Source organism: Arvicola amphibius, chromosome 14 (genome assembly GCF_903992535.2).
Source record: "Arvicola amphibius chromosome 14, mArvAmp1.2, whole genome shotgun sequence".
In the NCBI taxonomy this organism is placed as follows: Eukaryota; Metazoa; Chordata; class Mammalia; order Rodentia; family Cricetidae; genus Arvicola; species Arvicola amphibius.
The window spans coordinates 43,919,194-43,941,169 of record NC_052060.1 but is presented as its reverse complement, the minus strand read 5'-3'; the positions used below and the strand labels follow the sequence as shown (position 1 = coordinate 43,941,169).

General features: G+C 36.6%; 1 protein-coding gene across 1 annotated transcript in view; it reads right to left on the bottom strand.

Moving 5' to 3' along the window:
* Positions 1-21,976, bottom strand: part of Emcn (endomucin) — a 77,437-nt gene that overhangs the window by 22,845 nt on the left and 32,616 nt on the right. The window contains exon 4 of the mRNA XM_038312076.1: positions 11,316-11,426. Within this exon, the coding sequence (XP_038168004.1) occupies positions 11,316-11,426 (111 nt within the window). The remainder of the gene's footprint in view (positions 1-11,315; positions 11,427-21,976) is intronic.

Genomic DNA, 21,976 nt, shown 5'->3' with positions numbered 1-21,976 from the left:
GTCTGCAGAGTCCAGAGGTTGATGTTGAGTGTCTGTCAATTGTCCTTCAGTTTGGCTTTCGAGACAGGGCCTCTCACTAGTTGACCTGGCACTCACCGATGGCTAGATTGGCTGTGCAGCAAGCACAGGGAGCCTCCTGTCTTTGCCTCTCAGCCATAGGTTAGAGATGCACACAACCATGCCTGGCTTTTCACGGTGGTGCTGGGGATCTGCCCACAGGTGTGCATGCTTACACAGCAGCAGACCGTTAACTTGCTGAGCATCTCCTCATCCCAGGTCTTATCTTACAACAAATCTCTAGGTCAGTTCTCAACCTTCTTAACGCTTGGCCTTTTACTCCAGTTCCTCTTGTTGTGGTGACCCCCAACCAGAAAATTAATTTTGTTGCTACTGTAATTTGTAACTGTAATTTGGCTACTGTTGTGAATTATAATGTAAATATTTTTGGAGTTAGAAGTCTGTCAAGGGGGTTGTGACTCAGAGGTTGAGAACCACTGCCCTAGGTGAACATCCCGAGGCCCCAAGAAGCTTCTCAGATGGCCAAAGGACACAACACAAATGAATGTTTGTACTTAATTGTTTTTCTTATCTAAGCATTTTAAATTGAGAATCTTTACTCATAACCACTAACCAAACTTTCTCTTGGCATGATCAGAGACACCATGGTTTTATTTTATTTTATGTGAAGACAGGCATGGTACCTTGGAGAAAAAAAAGGCCTGGGTGTGTCTCACTCGCATGGTCAGATAGTGGTACCTCTGAAATGTCCACCAGTTATTGAGAAATCAATTCTTTTTTTTTTTTTTTGTATGACAGTAAACGCCACACTAAACCATGAATAATGTGATAAGGAAGGAGGAAGCAGTGGAGGATGGGAAGGTCAGCGGCACTGGGCAAGTCCAACACAGGGCCTGTGGGTCACACCTATATCTAAGAATACAGTTGAACACTCAGTTGTAAACTTACTGAAAACATTAGGGCACATTTCTGAGATTTTTAAAATTGTAAGTCAACTGAGTAAAGGTTCAAGTGTAGATCATAGTTTCATGTCACAATATCAAGAGATATTGTGATAGGAGAAGGGAATTGGGTTTATAATAAGATTGGAAAGAGACATCCTATAAATGGCCAGAACTTAGGAAGAAAGGAAGACCATTATTCCCTCTCCCTCGTATGAAGCCTGACATGACTGAGGAAAGAATACAAAACAAGTTTATGGATTGATGATCCATTGCAAATCATTATGTGATAAGGAAATTTACTTGCTTATCCATTTATTGTATATAAGTGTTATCATTAATAATCTATACATAACTGTTATGTGTTTCTATTTCCAAAGGCATCAGTCCACAGTTACTTGGTTGTGTTACTTTAAACTGAGGTAGTGTGCCATGATGGGACATAGCAGAACAAGCTGGCAGAGGCCATTTAAAGCAAAACCATCCATAAATGTAACACACCATCATGAGGCCAGAGCCTTCACGAGTCAATCACCACCCAAAATTCCAAGCTCTGAATACTGCCCTATGAAAACCAAGCCTTCAAGGTAAGTGTTTTGGGGGACACCTGTGGGACCCAAACCACAATAGCACAGGAAATGAAAGAAGTGAATTCATATTTTCAGCACCTTAGTCCTAAATTGGACACTCAGAGTGAGAAGATTAGTATGTTTACATGTAATACCTGTGCACTTCATGTGCTGGCTCATAAGAATCACTGTTATTGGCCTTTCTTTTGAATCTCATACCAGTACTCAGGAAGATAGACCTACATAGAGATGGTGAGTGTGTAGCAGCAGAGCTAGGTGCACTGAAAGCTAACACAGGTCACTGGTCTGAGATGGGTTTCATGGTGACACCCTCCAAAAGTCTTGTGGATGTGGGCTCTGTGGGAAAGGAATCTATGAAATATAATATATTTAAGCTCTTGTGATGGGATTCTCATAGATTAAGGTAGGCTTTAGATCCCATACCAAATGTCTTGATAAAACTGAAAGCACAGACTCCATGGCTAGAAGAGCATGAGGAGAAACTCATGTATAGACACAGAAACAAAAGGTGGTATGAAGGGACAGAGTATCTGTGATACCACAAGCAAGTTACCTAGGAAGGGCCAACAGTCCCCAGAAAGGAAGTGAGATCCCATTCCCGGCCTCTAGATGGAACCCTGATGCAAACTGGATTAGAAACTTTCTGACACTAGAATTGTGAGGTGATAAATCTCTGTGGCATGAACTTCTTCCATATTTAGGCCTTTTTATGGCTGAGACATTTTGATACAGCTTGCATGTACATAGCTATATAAAATAGACAAACAAATCATTTATTGTTGATAAATCACAATAAAGCGGTTTTATTCATTCTTTTAGTATATGTTTAATTTTACCATTTATTAAATATGAAGACATATTTATACTATTGAGATGGGTGTGCTTGTTTATTTTTTTATAAAGAATTAATCCTTTGGTGCTGCAAGATAAAGAATCTCTTCAATAGTCTACAGCTGACTGATGTCTTGGTTTGGTAATCATCAGTGCTAAACCTGCCATCTCATATAAGTAAGTAGTACAGAATGGCAGAATTATGCACAAGGCAACTTCAGAAATTGCTAAAAATTATGTCCTAATCTCAAGCTAAAATTCATTTAATCATTTAAAAAATTAACTCAAGTCAGTAGCTCAAAGAGAGACTTTAGAAATCAAACATCCTAACGCAATACCATCTAAAGAGATAGTAGTTTGATATTTGTATGCTAAGAAATGATGGAAGGCTAATTAATACTAAGTCTTTTTCTTGTAAGTAGACCATTGTGATTCTATGAGAACTTTGTATATTCAGTATTAACACAGTCATGGCAGTCCCTGTCAAACTAAACAAAGTAGGGTTTCTAATGGTTCATCTATCCAAGGTACTGTGAAGGAAGTACAAAATGTTTCACTGGGACTAAGAATAAAAGCTTTCTTCAGTGGGACATGAAGGCTAGAAGTTACTCACCTTCATTCGACTAACCCAGGGACTACAGACAGGTCACACACAGATGTTGCCATGGTGAATGGATTTAATCTTCAGAGGGAAAAAGTGGCAGCCTGCTGAGCACACTGGAGTTCATCTGGACTTCATGAAGGACTTATTACATGGTATCCATTAATTGCCCACTAGCTAAAGTCCTTTCATTTGCCTAATACAGCAGATTTAGTGTCACTACGCACCTGTTAAAACCTCTCTGAATATAAATTAATTAATGATAACTTTTCAAAGTTGGGATAGTTATTCATTCATATGTTCTGAAAGTTTGTGGTTTTTTTCTCTTTTAGATAACTTTTTAGTTTTGTTTATTGAAAATGTTTGGCAGTTTTTATCAAGCTTCTTCAGAACTAAGTTTTCTAAATTTCAGCACTCCAAATAATAAGTCATTTTTCCTCTCAACATACACTGTCTGTTTTCAAATAGAATGCTTAAAATGTCACGTTTCCAGGTTTTATTTTATAACCAAAAATCCATCTTTGGTTGATAAACAGCTGTCTAAAATCTGGACAATTATAAACGGAAAGTAGTTTGTGTTTTTCAGGACTGGTAAAGGGCATAAGCTCTTAGGGCATACGCTCTTTAAGAGTCTTTGCCCTACTGAAGACATGTGTACCCACGATCCCTTTACTTAGCAAGAGCCTTATATTAGCATGAAGCCTCTCAGAGATTCCGGTCTAAGCAATCCACCATCAAAGATATCAAAGTTTAGATTATTTTTCACAAAGTACTGGTTTGGGCTGAAATGACACTATTTAAGCTTATTAAGTCATTTATTCTGAAATAATTTTCATCTGATGTTAACACAGTGCAAGCAATGTTGGGGTATCTTTCTTCATTTCTAAACTACCATTCAATTAGTATTTAAAGTTTATATACAAATTCTGAATGTTGTTGGGGCATATCTTTGTTCATTTAAAAACCTTTACTTTTATAATAGAAGCATTTAAGACATTTTATTTCAATATATATATAATTATACAGTAATATAATTTCTGTCATCATTGTACTTAATTTAAAGTTTAAGATCCTGACATTTGCATTTAACTTCCTGTCTATTCTTTTTCCTCCTTTTTTTGGTTCTTTTTTCGAGACAGAGTTTCTCTGTAGCTTTGGAGCCTGTCCTGGAACTAGCTCTTGTAGACCAGGCTGACCTCGAACTCACAGAGATTCGTCTGCCTCTGCCTCTTGAGTGCTGGGATTAAAGGCGTGTACCACCACCGCTGGGCTCTTTTTCCTCTTTTATTGCCTTCCTTTGGATTGAGCATTTAATTAAAAGATTATTATTATTTTTAATTATATGTATGCACATGAATCTGTGTATGGGTATGTGCACATGTGTGCACATACTGCAAGAAGCCAGAGGAGAGCACCAGATACCTGTGAGGCTGGAGTTAGAGTTATGAACTCCCTAAGGACTGAGCCATCTCTCCAGTCCCTGTATTAAGCTTTCTTTTAGGTTTTTGACTTTTCCATTATAGATCTTGCAACAGTATAGTTACATCTCTCATCTCAAAATGAATGCTATTGCTTACATATATTTATATTGTCATATATAGTTTACATATATTTATATATATATTGTCATATATATTCTTAAAATATATTTCAAGCCTCAAATGCACTTGTTTTATTTTAATCAAACAGTTAGTTCTCTGTTGAAAGGATTAAAATGAGGAAGAAGCTTTTTGTATCTACTTGTGAGTTTGTCACTCCCAACTCTATTTTCCTTTATTTAGATCTAAATTTCCGTCTGGTGATATTTCTCTCTGGCTGAATGTCTTTACTCATCATGAAATTTCTCAGCTCTGCACGTCTGTAAACGTCCCCACAGAACATCAGGGTGACAGTTTCCCCTCCAGGAGGGAAGATGTTCTTCACTGTTTTCTGGCAGGCATTGTTCCTGAAGGAGCCTTGCTGTCTTTTTCCCATGTTCTTTCACTTAATGTGTTATCTTCTCCCTAACAACTTGTTTCAAGATTTTCTCTTTATCTTTGGTGTGGTTTCTTTTCTGTTTCTTTTTCTATTTTGGGCTCATCATGCTTTCTGAATCTACTGGTCTGTAATTTTTTTTTTTTTTTTTTTTTTTTTTTTTTTTTTTTTTTTTTTTTTCCTCATGGTTTATTTTTTTTTATATTTAAAAATTTCCATCTCCTTCCCTCCTCCCCCCTCCCTCCCCTCCTTCTCCCCTTTCTCTCCCCTCCTTCTCCCCCTTCCCTCCCCTCCCCTCCACCCATACCTCCCCTCCCTCCCTCTCAAGGCCAAGGAGCCATCAGGGTTCCCCACTCTATGCTAAGACCAAGGTCCTCCCAACTCCCCCCAGGTCCAGGAAGGTGATCGACCAAGCTGAGAAGGCTCCCACAGAGCCCGTCCATGAAGAAGAATCAGAGCCCAGAGCCATTGTCCTTTGCTTCTCAGTCAGCCCCCGCTGTTGGCCACACTCAGAGAGACGGGTTTGGTCGCATGATCCATCAGTCCCATTCCAACTGGAGGTCTGTAATTTTTAAATCATATTTGGTAAATACTTTTCTGTCCACTTTTCTCATTCTTTTTCCAGGTGTTCAATTATTTGCATTTGGATTACTGGGGATCATAACTTTTTAAGTTATTGTTTGTTTCCTAGGCTTTCTTCATAGCATTTATCTTCTTTATTTTTTCTTGATTCTATTGCTGTATTATGTTTAAAGCCACAATTTTATATTTTATCATTCTTCGATTTTAATTCATGAATTTCACACAAAAATGTTGAGACTTTTTTGATGCAGGCCATGACATAATATAATAAAGAATTCTTATCCATAAGAAAATCATTTGCTTTCTGTAGTTGAGATGTGGTGTTCCTTGTGTATCCATTAGATTAACTGATTGCAACAGCATTTATGGACTGGAGCATCAGATGTCAACATGGCTTCAATCAAAGATTTATTACAAAGAACTTGCAAATAAAAAAGTCATTCAGTGAAATTAAACAGACCTAAAGTTTTGGCCTGTTCTTCTTGTGGACTATTTAGGATAATATATAGACACCATTCTCTCAGACTGGGGCTCCTTTTCCTCTTCCTTCCTATTTGCGCATCTTTCTTTCTTTCCTTGTCTGATTGTTCTGGACTCTGAGTGCTCTGTAGGATAGAAGTAGAGAGGCTGGGCAACCTTAATTCCTGATCTTAGAGTGAAAACCTAATGTTTTTCTCTACTAAGTGTGAGCTAAATCCATTATGTTGATGGAATTGTCCTTTATTTCCGTCTTGTTGAGCATTGCTTTCAAGAAAAAGCGATGGATTTTGTGATGTCCCCTTTTCTGCCTTAATTGAGATGAGTACATTTTATTTATATTTTGTCTCACATTGCAATTAGTATTTTTACAACTTCTGTTCCATGAATAAGCCCACTTAGGATCACATATTATAGAAATGTGAGATGTCAGACTATTAGCTTCAAACGAATGAAACGATTCAATAAAATGGACTGATAGACTTTTTTTTTCAAGACAGAGTTTCTCTGTGACTTTAGAGCCTGTCCTGGAAGTAGCTCTTGTAGACCAGGCTGGTCTCGAACTCACAGAGATCCGCTTGCTTCTGCCTCCTGAGTGCTGGGCTTAAAGGTGTGTGCCACCACCACCCGGCTCTGATAGATCTTTGTAGTAGTGTGTGGTCCTAGTTTGTTTTTCTGTTGCTGTCACAAACACTGACTAAACCATGGTTGGGAGATAAGGGGTTCTTTTTGGCTTACAGGTTCATTATTGATAGAAAACAGGGTAAGAGTTTGAGGCAGGAACTTGGAGAACCAAAGCAGAAAGCTTGCTGCTCACTGGCTTACTTCCCTTGACTCACTCATCTACCTTCCTTATATGGCCCAGACCCAATTTTCTAGTAGTGGTACTGCCCACAGTAGGCTGTATCATATGTATTGCTTAGCTAATTTTAGGTACATTTACAATGAGAGCTAGATGCAAAAACAGAGTAGAAAAACGTGAGAAAGTATGCCGTTTGACTACTAAACTTTGGTCACTGTGAATGAGGAATGTGGCTGTGAAGGTGGTTAGCACCAGTAAAATGAACTAAAGTCACTTTTCACTGAAATAATAAGATGTTTTGAGGTTATCTCAAGAATTATCCAGGTGCCACCTACCACAGGACCAAGAGATAAAGGTTTTTCAACTCATTTGGAAGCCTGTGTCTGAGAAGAGAGCTGTAAGTTGCCATGCATGTACAGGGCCATGGGTGTCAGTTGCTCAGATACTCTAAGACCATGGAGGCTAAAGTCCAGCATGGCTTCCCTAGTCACACAACTGACACCCTAGTGTTAATCAAGTGATGTTGGTATTCTAGACCTTTGGAGGACAAGGTTCATGGAGTCATGGTGGCTTTCACTCAGATATCAAATGAAGGCTTTAGAGTCAAGGCATCATGTGAGACATTTAGAGTCCTTGTAAGGAGCTCAAGGGTAATAGGTGAGGAGTAAATGAGGATAAGGATTGATCCTAAGCTACAGTGGAGACCCCAGAGTCTTAGAAATGTCGAGCATATACTGATGAATGCTTCAGATGATGAATAAATTCTGCCTAAGAATGCCCTGTGGTCTTTAACTGCAAAGGCTGTAGGAATAGCAACAACACCATTTGAGAGTCCTTTGGAACTCACTTTACCACGGTTTACAGCACAGAGGCTGCACAATGATCTGTAGGGTTTAATGTTTGCTCTGCTGGGTTTCCAGCTTGATGTGCCTATATTTTCCTTCCTTTGCCTCAGTTTCTCCCTTTTGGATTGAAGATGTTCATGCTGGATCCTTGTATCTCAGGCACATGGAACTTTTAATTTTAAAATGCCTCACAATTAAGAGATTGCCTTGAATAACAGTAGACTCTAGATTTCAGAGTTCTGAACAATGATGGACCTGCTAAGACTTTGGAACTCTTGGAGATGGACTAAAATCATATTGCCATTGTAAATTGTCCATCAGCCTTTGGGACCCACAGACAAAATGCTATGCTCTGAATGTGTATACTCTGAATATGAAATATTTCTTATGAACTCATATGTTAAACACTAGGTGACCAGCTGGCACTTTGGGGTAGATATGAGAGTCCCACTGGAGTAAGTCGGTCACTGAGGACATGTCAGCTTCTCATTTCATTCTTTTCTGCAATGGCACAAAAAAAGTCCCATTGTCCACATATTCTCACCAAATACACAGAGTCAAGTATCTGTGGGTTTAGCCCCTGTGACACTGAGCAAAACGCTCCCTTCCCTTAAGTTGTTCTGGTTAGGTACCCTGTCATGATAATAGGAAAGATAAAAAGGATCTAGGAAGCCTAAGTACCATGCCATCCAGTGATGCTGACACATGTATTCACTGTAGAAAGAGTATATCATATATTTGACATAGATTTGCTTAAATTTACTCTGTGATATATTTATTTAAATATATCATATATTTAAAGATTATATCATATATTTATCATATCATTGTGATGAGAATTCATAACATCTAGTCTGTTATCAGTTTCCAATCCTATCTTCTATTATTTTTTAACAGGGATTATGTGCTGTAAGATCTAGCCCTAGAACTGATTCTCACTGCCTAACCAGAATGTTGTCGTGCCTACCCCAAACTGTTCCCCACTTCCACTTCCTTATAACTATTGGTTTTTTTTTTTTTTTTTTTTTTTTTTTTTTTTTTTTTTTTTTTTTTTTGCTTCTGTGAGTTCTTCTTTTAAAAAAAAAACTTGAGACCAAGTCTTGCTACGTTTCTCAGGAAGGCCTTGGATTCACCATTCCCCCGACATCTTTGAACTTGAGCTCCTCTTGCCTCCCACTTCTAAACAGCCAGAATTTCAGGCCTGCACTGCCAAACTCAGAAGTGTTAAACGTCTTAAGATTTCACACGTAAGCAAGCTCACAAAATGTTTGTATTTCTATCCCAGGGCTATTTCCCTTAGCATGATGATCTTCAAGTTCACCCGCACCATTGCACCATCACAAAAGGTATGTTTCTTTTCTTCGTACAGTCTTAGTTCTCTCCAATTTTATGTACATTTCACTACTTCTTCTTTTTTTAAATCTCTCATCTGCTGAAGGGCATTCATGGCTGCTCTCTATCTTGGCTATTTTTAGTGTGGTTGCAATAAACATAGAAATAAGTATATGTCTCCTAGATACAGATTTAATTTTCACACAGACCCCCTACACAAAATGTGTGTATACATGTACACACACACACAGATATATATATATATATATATGTATATATATTCCACACACAAATATATATTCCACATATACAGGTAGACTGTCTCTATATATAGAATTATCAGATCATATGGTAGTTCTGCTTTTAATTTTCTGAGAAACATCCATATGGTTTTCTTCAATGTTTGTACTAATTTATATTTCCACAAAAAATCAACCAAGGTTTCATTTCTTCCAGAATCTCATCCATATATCTCATCCATAATAAAATTCATTTGAAAACATATGAGGTTATATCTCATTATGATTTTGAGTGAGTATAGTTTTTGCCATCTTTATGTTCTTATTGAGAAATATGTAAGTATTGACAAAATATTTTCTTAGTGTATCTTGCTTTTGAGTGGGTTTCTTATATACTTACTATCTTAACTTATTAAATGTATGGCCATTTCAAGTTCTATTTTTAGTCAAACCTTTGTCCTTTTTTGTTGTTGTCATCTGTGATTTTATGGTCATATCCAGGAAATCATGGCCCAGACAAATATCATGAACTTTTGCACCATGATTTCTTCTTGTTGAGTCCGTGTCTTTTGGAGATATGAACAAGTTCGTGCTGTTGCTTTGTTATTTACCCTGTACTGTTTATTAGAATTCACTGTGGCCTGTTTGGCTTTGTACAGACAAGAGTTTGATTCCGACTGTAAGGCTTACCTAAGTCCCGTTCATTTCGACCACCAGACCTCCTCTTAATTAGTTAACCTAAGCTCCACATCCGTTCTTCAGCTTCTCTTTGCAGACATCTTACGTTTATTATGTCCCTTTATTATGTCCTCCTTGCTAAATGCCATTGTTTGAAAGGGCATCCTTGACTCCAGAGAAACTTGCAACATTGCCATCACTGGTTTGTGTCTTACTTTGTTTTATTATTATGAGCACACCCATTTGTTGTTATCAGGTTAAATATTTACCTTCTAAACTGTCTTTGTCATCCATCGCTAGGCTAATTCTATTGTTAGCATTGTCTAATATACAACTATAGCCCACTGCAAGAATAATGGTGATATAGAATGATATAGAAGTTAGTGAAAAAATTCATGCAATAACCACACATTTCTTTATAATTTCAAAAGAATGAATTGATAATTTCTGTGTGTAAAATTCTATAACTTTAGGAGCTTATCTTCTACAGATAGAGTGAAAGAATAACACGAGAGAAATAAATGTGACTGAAAAAGAATACTAAAAATGATAGAAATATTTTATTTTCATTCTATTTTTTGAAGAGGGAATTAAGGAACAAGTCTCATTAGCTCTTCTCCCCTAAAGCAATGTGCTTTTGCTCTAGATTTTAGGATGACTTTAGACACAAATAATTTTGTCTTATAAACTTGACCTAAGGAACTATCAGCCATAAAGTTAAGGTTGAAGGGGAATTGTCAGGGCTCTGCTAGCCAACATCCAGGGGACAGGACAGATAAAACTCTGTCATATTATATATATGATTCAATTATTAACCAAAATAGTCCTCATGTTCAATTTTGATTATTAAAACTATGGAATAAACTTAGAAATTGAGCCCTGTGTAGTCTTGAACTTTGTTTGTTGTCAAAAGCACTTTGGCCAGTCTATATTCAAGAGGAAATGTTAAATCTCTCAGTCTTTCCTGAGTTTGGAAAAACTGATATGATTTACATCCTTAATATATTGAAGACATTCTCTGTTGGAATTTTCTTCATGTGAATATTCCAAACTTGCATTTCCATTTCTTTCAATGTTATACATTTTCACATTGTATCTTAGTGGATTGCTTTTTTGAGAGAATGTTCTAGTTTTATCAGAGTTGTGTATTTTGCTGTCTTCTCGAAGACTAATGATTTAGTAAATGATGACTCAGCTTTATCGTGATCTCCATTGGAGCCCACATCATTGTGTCTGTGGACAGACCATAACTTGGAAATCCAATCAAGTTTGCCAGATTGGCCTTGTTTGATGCAGAGCAGAAGAAAGCTTAGGTGGAGCATGGGCCTTCTGTAACTGTGGGCTGGCAAACATTCTGAAGGTAGTTCTCCCTGATACATTAACACAGTGCAATCACCATACTTACTTTTGTGCTGGGAATTTGGTAGCGTTGAAGTAGCATTTGAAAGAAGAAGACTTGGCACTGTTGTGTTTGTAGTGAGATCTTGGTTCATTATGATAGCAGGAGTTGTTTTTCCTGTTATGTGAAAAAAAGAAAATCCATCAGGAATATAGTAGAGCACTAGCTAGTTTCATTAACATTCATGCCCATGTCCATTTACAACCTTAAGGTTGTTACAGAAAATATTTAGAAATCTCGCATTCTAAATAGTCAGCATTAGAATGATCTAGGTAATTTCTTAAGAAAGATGAGTGCTACTGGATTTTCTTGTGTGTTTGCTACAGCTGTTCTCTTACGTGATACTACTAAGTACATAATTAATGAAAATCATTGTATGTGTGAGACTCGGAGAGTCTGATAATTTCTCCAGTCACATAACTTCCGTGTGAAGAGAGTCATGCCTGGGATCCACCACATTTGATTAAAAAATCAGTTAAGCACTACCAGAAAGGAGAGGATCTGGAAATGGCAGCAGTCAAAGAGGACACTGCAGTCTCATGCTGCCTACGAGGGGATTTCATGCTTGTAGAAGAGCCAGAGAAGTGGGGGACGCCAGGAAAACAAGAGAATCTATTTTATATTGTATTTAGTCATTTTTAAAAGGAAAACTAAAAGCAATGTTGAGCCGAGATGTTAAAAAATAATCCCGGAATAAGTTGACTTAAAACAACTTATATTTGCATAATTATGTTTGAAATGATCAGTGTTTTTCGGTATTTTCAAAGTTCAGTATAGGGACATCAGACTAGTAAAGAAAATACATACATGTCAGTCAGTGTACAATTTGTGCTGCTTAGACGTGCAATTAGTTGGCACTGTTCAGGAAAGCAGTTTAGAGGATTCCTATTGCAGAATGGGATGGAGCAGAGATTTCTGACTCCTTCCAGTGCAGGAGGTCTTGGAATTATCACAATAAAGCAAAAATCTATGAAGAAAATTCTTAGTGCTCCTAAGGGATTTGTGTTAGAGAAACCAATATAATAAATAGTGACAAATACATTCTCAGACAGAGATGCGTAAGTGTTAGTGATTGTGCTGTTTTGCCCCATGGATCATCTACTTGTACTGTTGACTGGACAGATGGCAAGTACTTTGGGATCATTATCATTCCTGGGCCACTATCACACCAGAGTCCCTTGCTAGTGCCAGGATTACTATTAATAATCCCTGAGGAGGAGGTGCTGGGCAGTGGTGGTGCACACCTTTAATCCCAGCACTCGGGAGGCAGAGACAGGCAGATCTCTGTGAATTCGAGGCCAGCCTGGTCTACAAGAGCTAGTTTCAGGACAGGTTCCAAAGCTACAGAGAAACCCTGTCTCGAAAAACCAAAATCAAACAAACAAACAAACAAACAAAAATCCTTCACTATAACTTTATATTAAGAGTTTAAGAAATTAAAAATGTTTTAAAATCTGAGGGGGGGAAAGTGTCATAGTCTCATCTTCATACCACCAGCAGATTGCTCAACAACATTCCTGCAGACTGGGAGGGAAGAGAAAAAATATTCTAAGGCCTAAATGAAATAAACTGCCAACCAAAATTACTATTATCTGTGAGGTTAAGAAACTGAAAGGAAGTGACAATATCCAAAAGCAAGCAAAACCCAAGGGAATTCATGTCCATCAAACCAGCAACATCGAAGATGCTCATGTCCGTCAAATCAGCATCACAGAAGATGCTCGAAGAGACGCTGTTACAGAGTGAAAGGAAGACTGTCACTCTCACAAAGCACATGTCAGTGCACATTCCACTAGAAAAGTAGATTCACACAGGGGGCATAGAAAGAAATCTAGTGCTATTGGTTCAATAAACCCTTGAACCACAAAATAAATAACATAGAAGAAGAATGTTAAAAGTAACCAGAAGAAAACAAGCCAAATGACTAGCAAAAGTCTCAATAATAGTTTTGAATGTAATTGAACTAAATCCTTCAAGTAGAAGATTTGGATCATCAGAATTGAATAAAACTATAAAAGTACCCAGTAATAGCCCAGCAATTCACTTGGCTAGTAAAGACCCACATAGACAGAAAGAAAAGGTTTTCATAGAAATATATGTTCTTTTTTTTTCTTTTTTCTTTTTTTGGTTTTTCGAGACAGGGTTTCTCTGTAGCTTTTTTAAAGCCTGTCCTGGAACTAGCTCTTGTAGACCAGGCTGGCCTCGAACTCACAGAGATCCGCCTGCCTCTGCCTCCCGAGTGCTGGGATTAAAGGCGTGCGCCACCACCGCCCGGCAGAAATGTATGTTCTAATGGCTTCTTTCCTGAGGGCATTGACCTAGTCAATAATCTGTTTCTAGTCTCTTAGTTTCTAGAGATGTTCCAAGTTAAATGTACAAATGTAAAAGTTTGAAGATAGGACCCGTGAAAAAGCAAGAAGCTGGCACCATTTGTCTTTCTGAACATGGCTCACTACCTCTGTCATCATGATTTTTTTTAATACTATGTATTTGTATGTGTTATTCTTTACACCTGAATAAAATTTCATTGTATATATGTATCACATTTTTATCATCCATTCATCAGTCGATGGATAGCTAGACTGCTTCCTTTTCCTAGCTATTGTGACAACAACTTGGAAGAACAAGTATTTCTTTAGTTGGATAGAGAGACCATTGAATGTACTTCAAATGACTGTTCAAATTGGGTTATATGGTAGTTCCATTTCTGTCTTTTTGGGTTGCCTCCCCACTGATTTCCTGCTGTGGGAGGTCCTTCTGTCTATTTGTTGCTTTTATTGGTTAATAAATAAAGAAACTTCCTTGGCCTATAGTATGGGAGGAGGAAGGAGGAATCAGAGAGAAGCCATGGAGCCACCAGAGTCAGACATGCCAAAACTTTGCCAGTAAGCCACTGCCATGTGGTGATACACAAATTAATAGAAATGGGTTAAATTAAGATGTAAGAGTTAGCCAATAAGAAGCTAGAGCTAATGGGCCAAGCAGTGATTTAATTAATACAGTTTTGGTGTGATTATTTCAGATCTAAATTAGCCAGGCGGTCGGGAACCAAGCGAGGGACCTTCTTACTACAATTTCCATTGTAGCTGTATCTATCTATGAATCAGAGAGGGGCTCATGGGGCCCTGCCTCAGCCTTTTCTGAACTATTGCCTACTCATTGATTCTGGGGGACAGACAGTAATTTTCTTCACTTTTATATTAAACGGTGAGTCAATCAGGCTCTAATGGATGATTCCACACTTTTTGTCACTTGACTCTTGTTAAAATCAATGAATAAAAAACAAAACAAAATAACATGAATGTAGGAAAGGACTTATAGCACAAGGGGGTGGAGAGTCATTAGAATGTGGTGTACACATGTATAAAATTATTAAAGAAAAAATTTGATCCAGAAAAGTAAAAGTACTAGAAAGTTAAATTTATTAATAATATCACTTACAATTATCAAGTCATATTTAGCCTAGGGGTACAAGGATGATGGAATATGTAGTATATTAATGCAATACACCTAGTCAGCAGATTGAAGTATAAAAATCATGTGATCATCTCAATAGATGAGAAACAATGACATCTCATGATAAAATCCCTCAACAAATTAGAGTCACAATGATAATAACTCAATAATATAGACTGTATGTGACAAAGAAATGGCCAACATCACATTAAATTGAAAAAACTGACATAACTTCTAGGATCAAGGTTAATCAAGGTTAAGATGCACTCACTCTCATAGCTCTTACTAAATCTAGAACTGATATTTTAGCCACAATTATAAAAGGAAAAAGAAAATTAGAAACTATATAAAATTAGAAGGAATGAAGTCAAATTATCTTGTCTCCAGTTGATTCAATATATAAAAGCCTGAAGGGGGATGGAAAAGTGGCTCGGTGGGAGCAGTGTCTTTGCAGAAGACCTGGGTTTGGTTCCTAGCACCCACATGACAGCTCACAATCATCTGTTTTACAGTTCCTGATTATCCAGTGCTCTTTTGACCTCTGTTGGCACCTGGCATGCGTATGGCATAAATACATAGATACGAGTAAAATACACACATAAGAAAAGAAATCTAATTTTTAAAAAATCATTAAGACTTTATCCAATAAATATTAGAACTTATGAAGAAAATCACAACTAATAGTATATAAAATCAGCATAAAGATCAGTAATATCTCTATACACCAATAGTGAATTTATAAGAAGAACTCATTAAAGAAAAATAATTACCCAAGACAATGAAGTACTTAAGAATATGCCTAACTGAGCAACCAAAAGACTTCTCAGTAAAAGTTGAAAAACACCGCTAAAAATAAAAAAATACACATGATATATACAAAATGAAAAGTCCTTTTAATTTTATAGACTGGAAGAATTACTATTGCAAAAACATCCATATTACCCAAAGCAAGTTGCAGTTAATGACTGTCTAGCAAAGTACCAACTACATTCTTTTTGAAACTCTAAAAGTTCTTACAAATTCATGTGTCTATCTGTGCAAGAGATCGTGAAGAATGAAATGAAATCATGAGCAGAAGAATCAACATGGGACACCTCACTACCTGACTTTAAAACACACTACAAAGCTAGAGTAGTTACACAACAGAATAAGGGTATAAAAACCAACACCTAGACTGAAAACAAAACAGAGAAGCTTGAGAAGACTCACTACATCTACAACTAGCTGATTCTCAACAACGGTACCAAAAGTATTCGCTGGATAAGGAACAATATCTTCAATAAATGATGTTGGAAAACTAGATGTTCTTAAGTGAAAGGCTGAAATGAACCTTACTTTATACTCTGTTCAAAAAGTAACTTAAAATGCACCAAACAATTAAATGTAGGATTTGAAATTCTTAAACACATGGGAAGAAAACTGAGTGAATCACTTCAAACATTGTTCCAGGCAGTGATTGTCTGGATAGGACCCAAAGAACAGGAAGAGAAGCAAAAATTAACAAGTGAGATGATATCACTTGCCAATTATTTGTGTTCAAAGGGATGATACACAGCAAAGAGATAAATAGAACATTTCTAGATGAAAAGCTAAAAACAAAGGTAAAATAACAGAAGACTCAGGGATGCAAGCCCTAAGACTTGGCTTAGAGAATCACCTGTTTAATGTGGAACTTCACAGATGAGAGTAGAACTAGAGGCCATACTTAGTTCAGGACTGATGCTCACTTACCCCATGAAGAGGGGGAGTGGAGGGAATCTTGGGTGCTGTGAAGATAATGTATTTTTAAATGTATGTAGTGGGCCTGGGGTGCGTGGAGTTAAGGCATGGAGCATAATGCTAGCAAGGATGTAAAGGTTTGGCATCTGGCACCACATGCAGATATGCTCAGAGTCTTGGCTTGAGGACAGAAAAATCCACGCATAGATGAGGGAGGATTATTACCATATAAGCACTGTAATAGTAATACGCTGATGGGATCTTTTGATTCACACACAGTATGTTCCAGATTTCAGTAAAGACCACCAATGATCCAGAGTAAAAGGAGGCAGGCCTTTAAACTTGTGTTATTGCTTTCATTCAGTTTTTCCGACTACTTTCCTCAGATTACAGTGTGCACCTCTGTTGGATTGACTATAACTTGTAACTTCAGAGGTTGCGACGTACTTTAAGTTCAATAAATAAAATGTAATATTTGAATTAAATTAATTTAAGACTACAAACCTTAAATACCATGCGTATTAATGGGATCGCATGCTCTTTTGATACATATCTATATTGTGTAATGTTGAAATCATGGTAAACATATTTCTTCAAATACTGTCAATTCTTTATGATTAGAAGCTTCCAAATTCTTGTTTTTTTTAATGCAGTGTGTTTTGAAACTATATTCACTGTATTGTACCAGAAACTTTTACTCTACTTCACTAAACTTTTCTCTAATTCTCCCTGTCTCCTCTTCTCCCTAGGCTCTGCTACCTATCATCTAATCTCAGCTTCTTTGACAATTATTTTAGATTCTACATGCAGTTGAGATTGGTGTCATTTGTCTGTCTACTCCTGACTTATTAAACTTAACATGGTGCTCATCTCTGTCAATTTAGTCAGGATTTCATTATATTTATGGTTAACAATATTTCGCTGTGTACCTGACTACAATTTTTAGAAGTTCATTATCAGTTGCAGTGCTTTGGGTGGATTCTATTCCTGACCATTGCAAATGGTGCTACATGGGCATACAGAGGTCTCTTTGAGATGGTGATTTCATTTCCCCTGAATGTCTACCCAGCAGCCAGGTTGCTGGATCACATAATTATTTACATGTTAATTATTCTGAGAAATGTTTATATGATTTCAGACTACAATATCTACATTAATTACATCTCTTACCAACATAGTATTTATTGCTTTCTGAAAACAGCCTTTCTTAGTGGGGGGTAAAGTGGTATCTCATTGTACTTTTGGTTTACATTTTAATTCATAGAATTGTAACATCAAAATAATTCTGATTTCAGTGTTAGAACCTTTGGTTTTGAGTCCATGTTTCTGACATTTTTAGTATTTTGAGCATTTTTACCTGTATAGGGATTAGAATAAAGCGAATTTAGTATGGAGCATGTTTAAAGGAGTATTATCAGCACCAGACTGACAGTTTACCCACCACCTGAAAGTCAACCATTGATTAGGGTTGAACAGAATACAAGTGTAACTTTAACTCCATTATTCTATAGAATTAAAAATGTGAAATTAGTTTTATACATTTTAGAAGCTGAATTTATGTTGAGAAATAATGAATTTTTGTGACTTACTCTATGGTTGTAACTAATTGACTTCAGGGGAAAAACTTATTATTTTAATGTTAGAGGAAGGATGATAGCCTGCTTTATACATTTGGATCTCTGTGATGAAAAGTACTGTTTTATCTGATATCCACAGTAAAGTCACCTTTTTTGAATAAATTTGGCACAGGAGAATGAATTCTGACAATTTTTACTTTTTAACATTGACAGTTTTAACATTGACTAAGGCATATACTGGTGAATGTTACAGTTGAGAAATGACATTTAGCTTAGTTTTATTTTTAATAGATAGTCCAAACCTACTTATAAATAAATTCAATCTAACAGGTGATGGTTCTGGACATAAAGAATTATAAACAATTATAGAAGAAATAAAATAGAACAAAAACAGTTACATCACACTCATGGCTTAGAAGAATTAGTTAAAATCTCCATTGTACACAGAACAACATGCAGATTTGAAGCACAATCCCACTTACATTCTTTATAGAAACAAACGAATTCCAAAATATATATGGGACAACAGAAGGCCAATAAACCAAAGCAATTTTGAGAAAGAATAAAGAGTTGAAAGCATCATACTTCATGATTGTAGGCCATATTGCAAAGCAAAAGTAATCTAAATTGCATGGTACTGGCATAAATCACGTATATAATAGTGAAACAAACAAAAATAGAGAGCCAGAAAACAAAGCCAAATATGCATAACTAATAACTGACATGACATCTAGACATCACAGTGGAGAAAGAATAATATCCTCAATAAATGTTGATGAGAAATCAGATTGTTGTAACCAAAGAAGGAAACTAGATTTTTATGTGATACTACCAATAAAAATAAGCTCGAAATTGATAAGAGGCCCAAATGTGTTATGAAATCATAAAAATTCTATGAGAGAATATTCCAGAGATTCTATAAGATACGTTATTATAGAATGCAAAGCAAATACCAACAAATACAAGAAAGTTGAATTTGATTTTTGTTTTACATGATCACAGTGGATAGGAACTAAAAATCATCATCAAGATAAACTGTAGGATCTGAAATGTAAAGATTGAGCACACACTACTGAATGATGGAGAGTCATCAAGGAAACTAGGAGGGGAATCTAAAATCCTGGAATTGAATGATAATGAAAATACACCTTACCAAAACCCGTGGGACACAATAGCAGTCTTAAGAGGGAAACTTAAAACAGCTGTAGATGCTTGCATTTAAAAAAATTAGAACACAAATATAAAAAGATACATCTGAAGGTCATAGAAAAACAGGAAGCCAAGTCTCAAATCAATAGATATAAATAAATAAGAAAGATCTTGGGAAATGAACAGAGCAGAAATTGAGAGAACGGTACACAAATTCAACGAGACAGTTGATTTTTTGAAAAGACAAACGAAATTGACAAAAACAGCTGAATTAATGAGAAGAAAAGAAATGAAGGCTAAAATAGCTACATTAGAGATGAAAAGTGAGACATCACGACAGATACCAGTAAAATTCACAAGACCTTTAGGGCATAGTTAGAAAGCACATACTCCAACAAACTCAGAAACGTATGTGAAATGGATAATAATCCTAGACACATATGACCTAGCAAAACATAATCAAGAAGATGTCAACAATTTAAGGCAGCTGTATAACAATGAGATTGAAGTACTAGTTAGATAGTGCCTCAACAAAGAAAAGCCCAGAATTGGGTAAATTCATTGTCAAATTTTAGCAAATTGTTGAAGAAGAGCAATAACCATGGTCCTCAGACTCTGCCTTAAGTTGGAGAGGGAAGGAATGTTATCTGTCTCACTTTATAAAGCTGGTATTGCCCTGATACCAATGACAGATAGAAGAACAACAAAGAAAGTCTCAGGAAACCCACACTAATGAACATCCATGTAAATATTCTCAATGAAACACTGGCAGAACAGATTCATGAAATATTTATTTTATTTTCATTTTTTAAAAATTATTATTTTCTTAAATGCTGAATAATAAGTTTAATTCAGAACTATATATATATTTAAGACATCCACAGATTTTTTTTGTTAAGACAGTCATTATTTTAACGTGTGCTACTGTGCTTGCAGTGAATTCTATTCTCGTAAGAGTTAATAATAATTTAGAAATTTACAACTGACAGAGACTCGCATTCAAGGAAGAATTGAAGTCAGTACTTTATAGAAATTCTGTCTTTGTAACAAGATGATAGTCAGGGACAGATTTAATTAATGTCTGGATCCCCTCAGTGCCTTCTGGGATAATGTCAAAGAACTTATGGTAAGATTGTAGGTTGTCTGGATGTCTACACTAACTGTCCTAGGAAGATAGTTCAAAGCCTTGGCAGAGACTGGAGCAGCAGAAACTTATTGAAGACTCTTTTGGCCTCTTTCTTTGGAATAAAAAGAAGTAGTAAAGCAGTGTGCTTTGTCAGTTAGTTGAAGTGTTGCACTAGAAGGAAGGAAACCATTGCGTAGGAACACAGGTCAAACTAAGACTTGAACCTCTCCAGTCTTCATGACTAGGAATAAGAGCTAGAGACACTGGAGCCAAGATACATGGGTGTGCTGAAGAAAAGAGAATAGCAGCCAAATGTGAGGAGTATTTGAACATTTAAAAAACATTTCTTCTAAAGTGTGTGTGTGTGTATGTGTGTGCGCAGGGTATAGGTACCCACTGAGGTCAGAGATGTGGCAGCTGTGAGTTGCCCTATTTGAGTGCTGGTAACTAAACCTGGATCCTTTCTTTCCAAGAAAGTACATAAGCCTAACCACTAGCAATCTCTCCAGACTCTAGACTTCAACTTTTAACAAGAGAAAAATGGGAAAGAGTTTCTTGTGCTGTTGGACAAAATAGGTTCATTGGGGTTGTACACATAGCAATGTCCTCACTCTTGAGAGTGTAAAAGGACCTAAAATGAGTTGTAGTTGGGACTGGGAGCACGTTGCTCCTTAGGCCATTGTTAACAGGATGGCTGGATCCCCAAATCTCTTTATTTTCAAACCCCAGTAACTATGAAAGGATCCTGTAGGAATTGGGGTGAATCTAGGCCATGAATAAAATATCACTTTGTTTTAAATAAAAGTCCATTTGAGCTCTACTTAGGGTGACCTTTGTATAATAAAAATTCCAGAAATCAAATAAGTTGATGTTGTTTGATATCATCAAAGGGATTCAGAATTCAGAATTTAAAATTTCCTTCTACCAGGCTGGAGAGATGCCTCAGCAATTAAGAGTACTGGCTGCTCTTACATAGCATCCGGGTTTGATTCCCAGAACCCATGTTATAGCTTACAACTATTCGTAACTCCTGTTGGGCATCAGTCACTGTCTTCTGGCCTCTGTGGCACTGGGCACATATACATGTAGTACACAGACGTGTATGCACATATACAGTGCACAGACGTGTATGCACACATATAGTATACAGACATATGCACAAATACAGTGTACAGACATATAAGCATATATAGAGTACACAGACATATATGCAGGCAAAATACTCAAACACATAAAATACGACAAAGAAATATAAAAATAAGTAATAAAGCTCCGTTGTTCCTTAGAAACTCCAGCATCATGTTGAGTTTTGAACTTTCTTTCCCTACAGCTTTGTCCATGATGATTTTGGGCAGAAAATGTTAGTTGCTTTTTTTTTTCTTTTCTGTATTTTTCTTATTTTTCTGTTCATACTAGACTTTGTAAAGAAGTCTCAAAGAATGTCCCCAAATCCACTTTCTCATCCCACACTTACCACCTGCTTTACATGGAGTGACTCCACTCCCACTCGAGTGAATTCTTGACACTGGGGTTCTTCATAAGTTAGTTTTAAGAGAATATTTTCTTCTAATGAAAAAGTATATAGATAAGGGTAGATTGATCTAATGCTGAGTGTTCTTAAAATGGAAATTTGTCTGTAA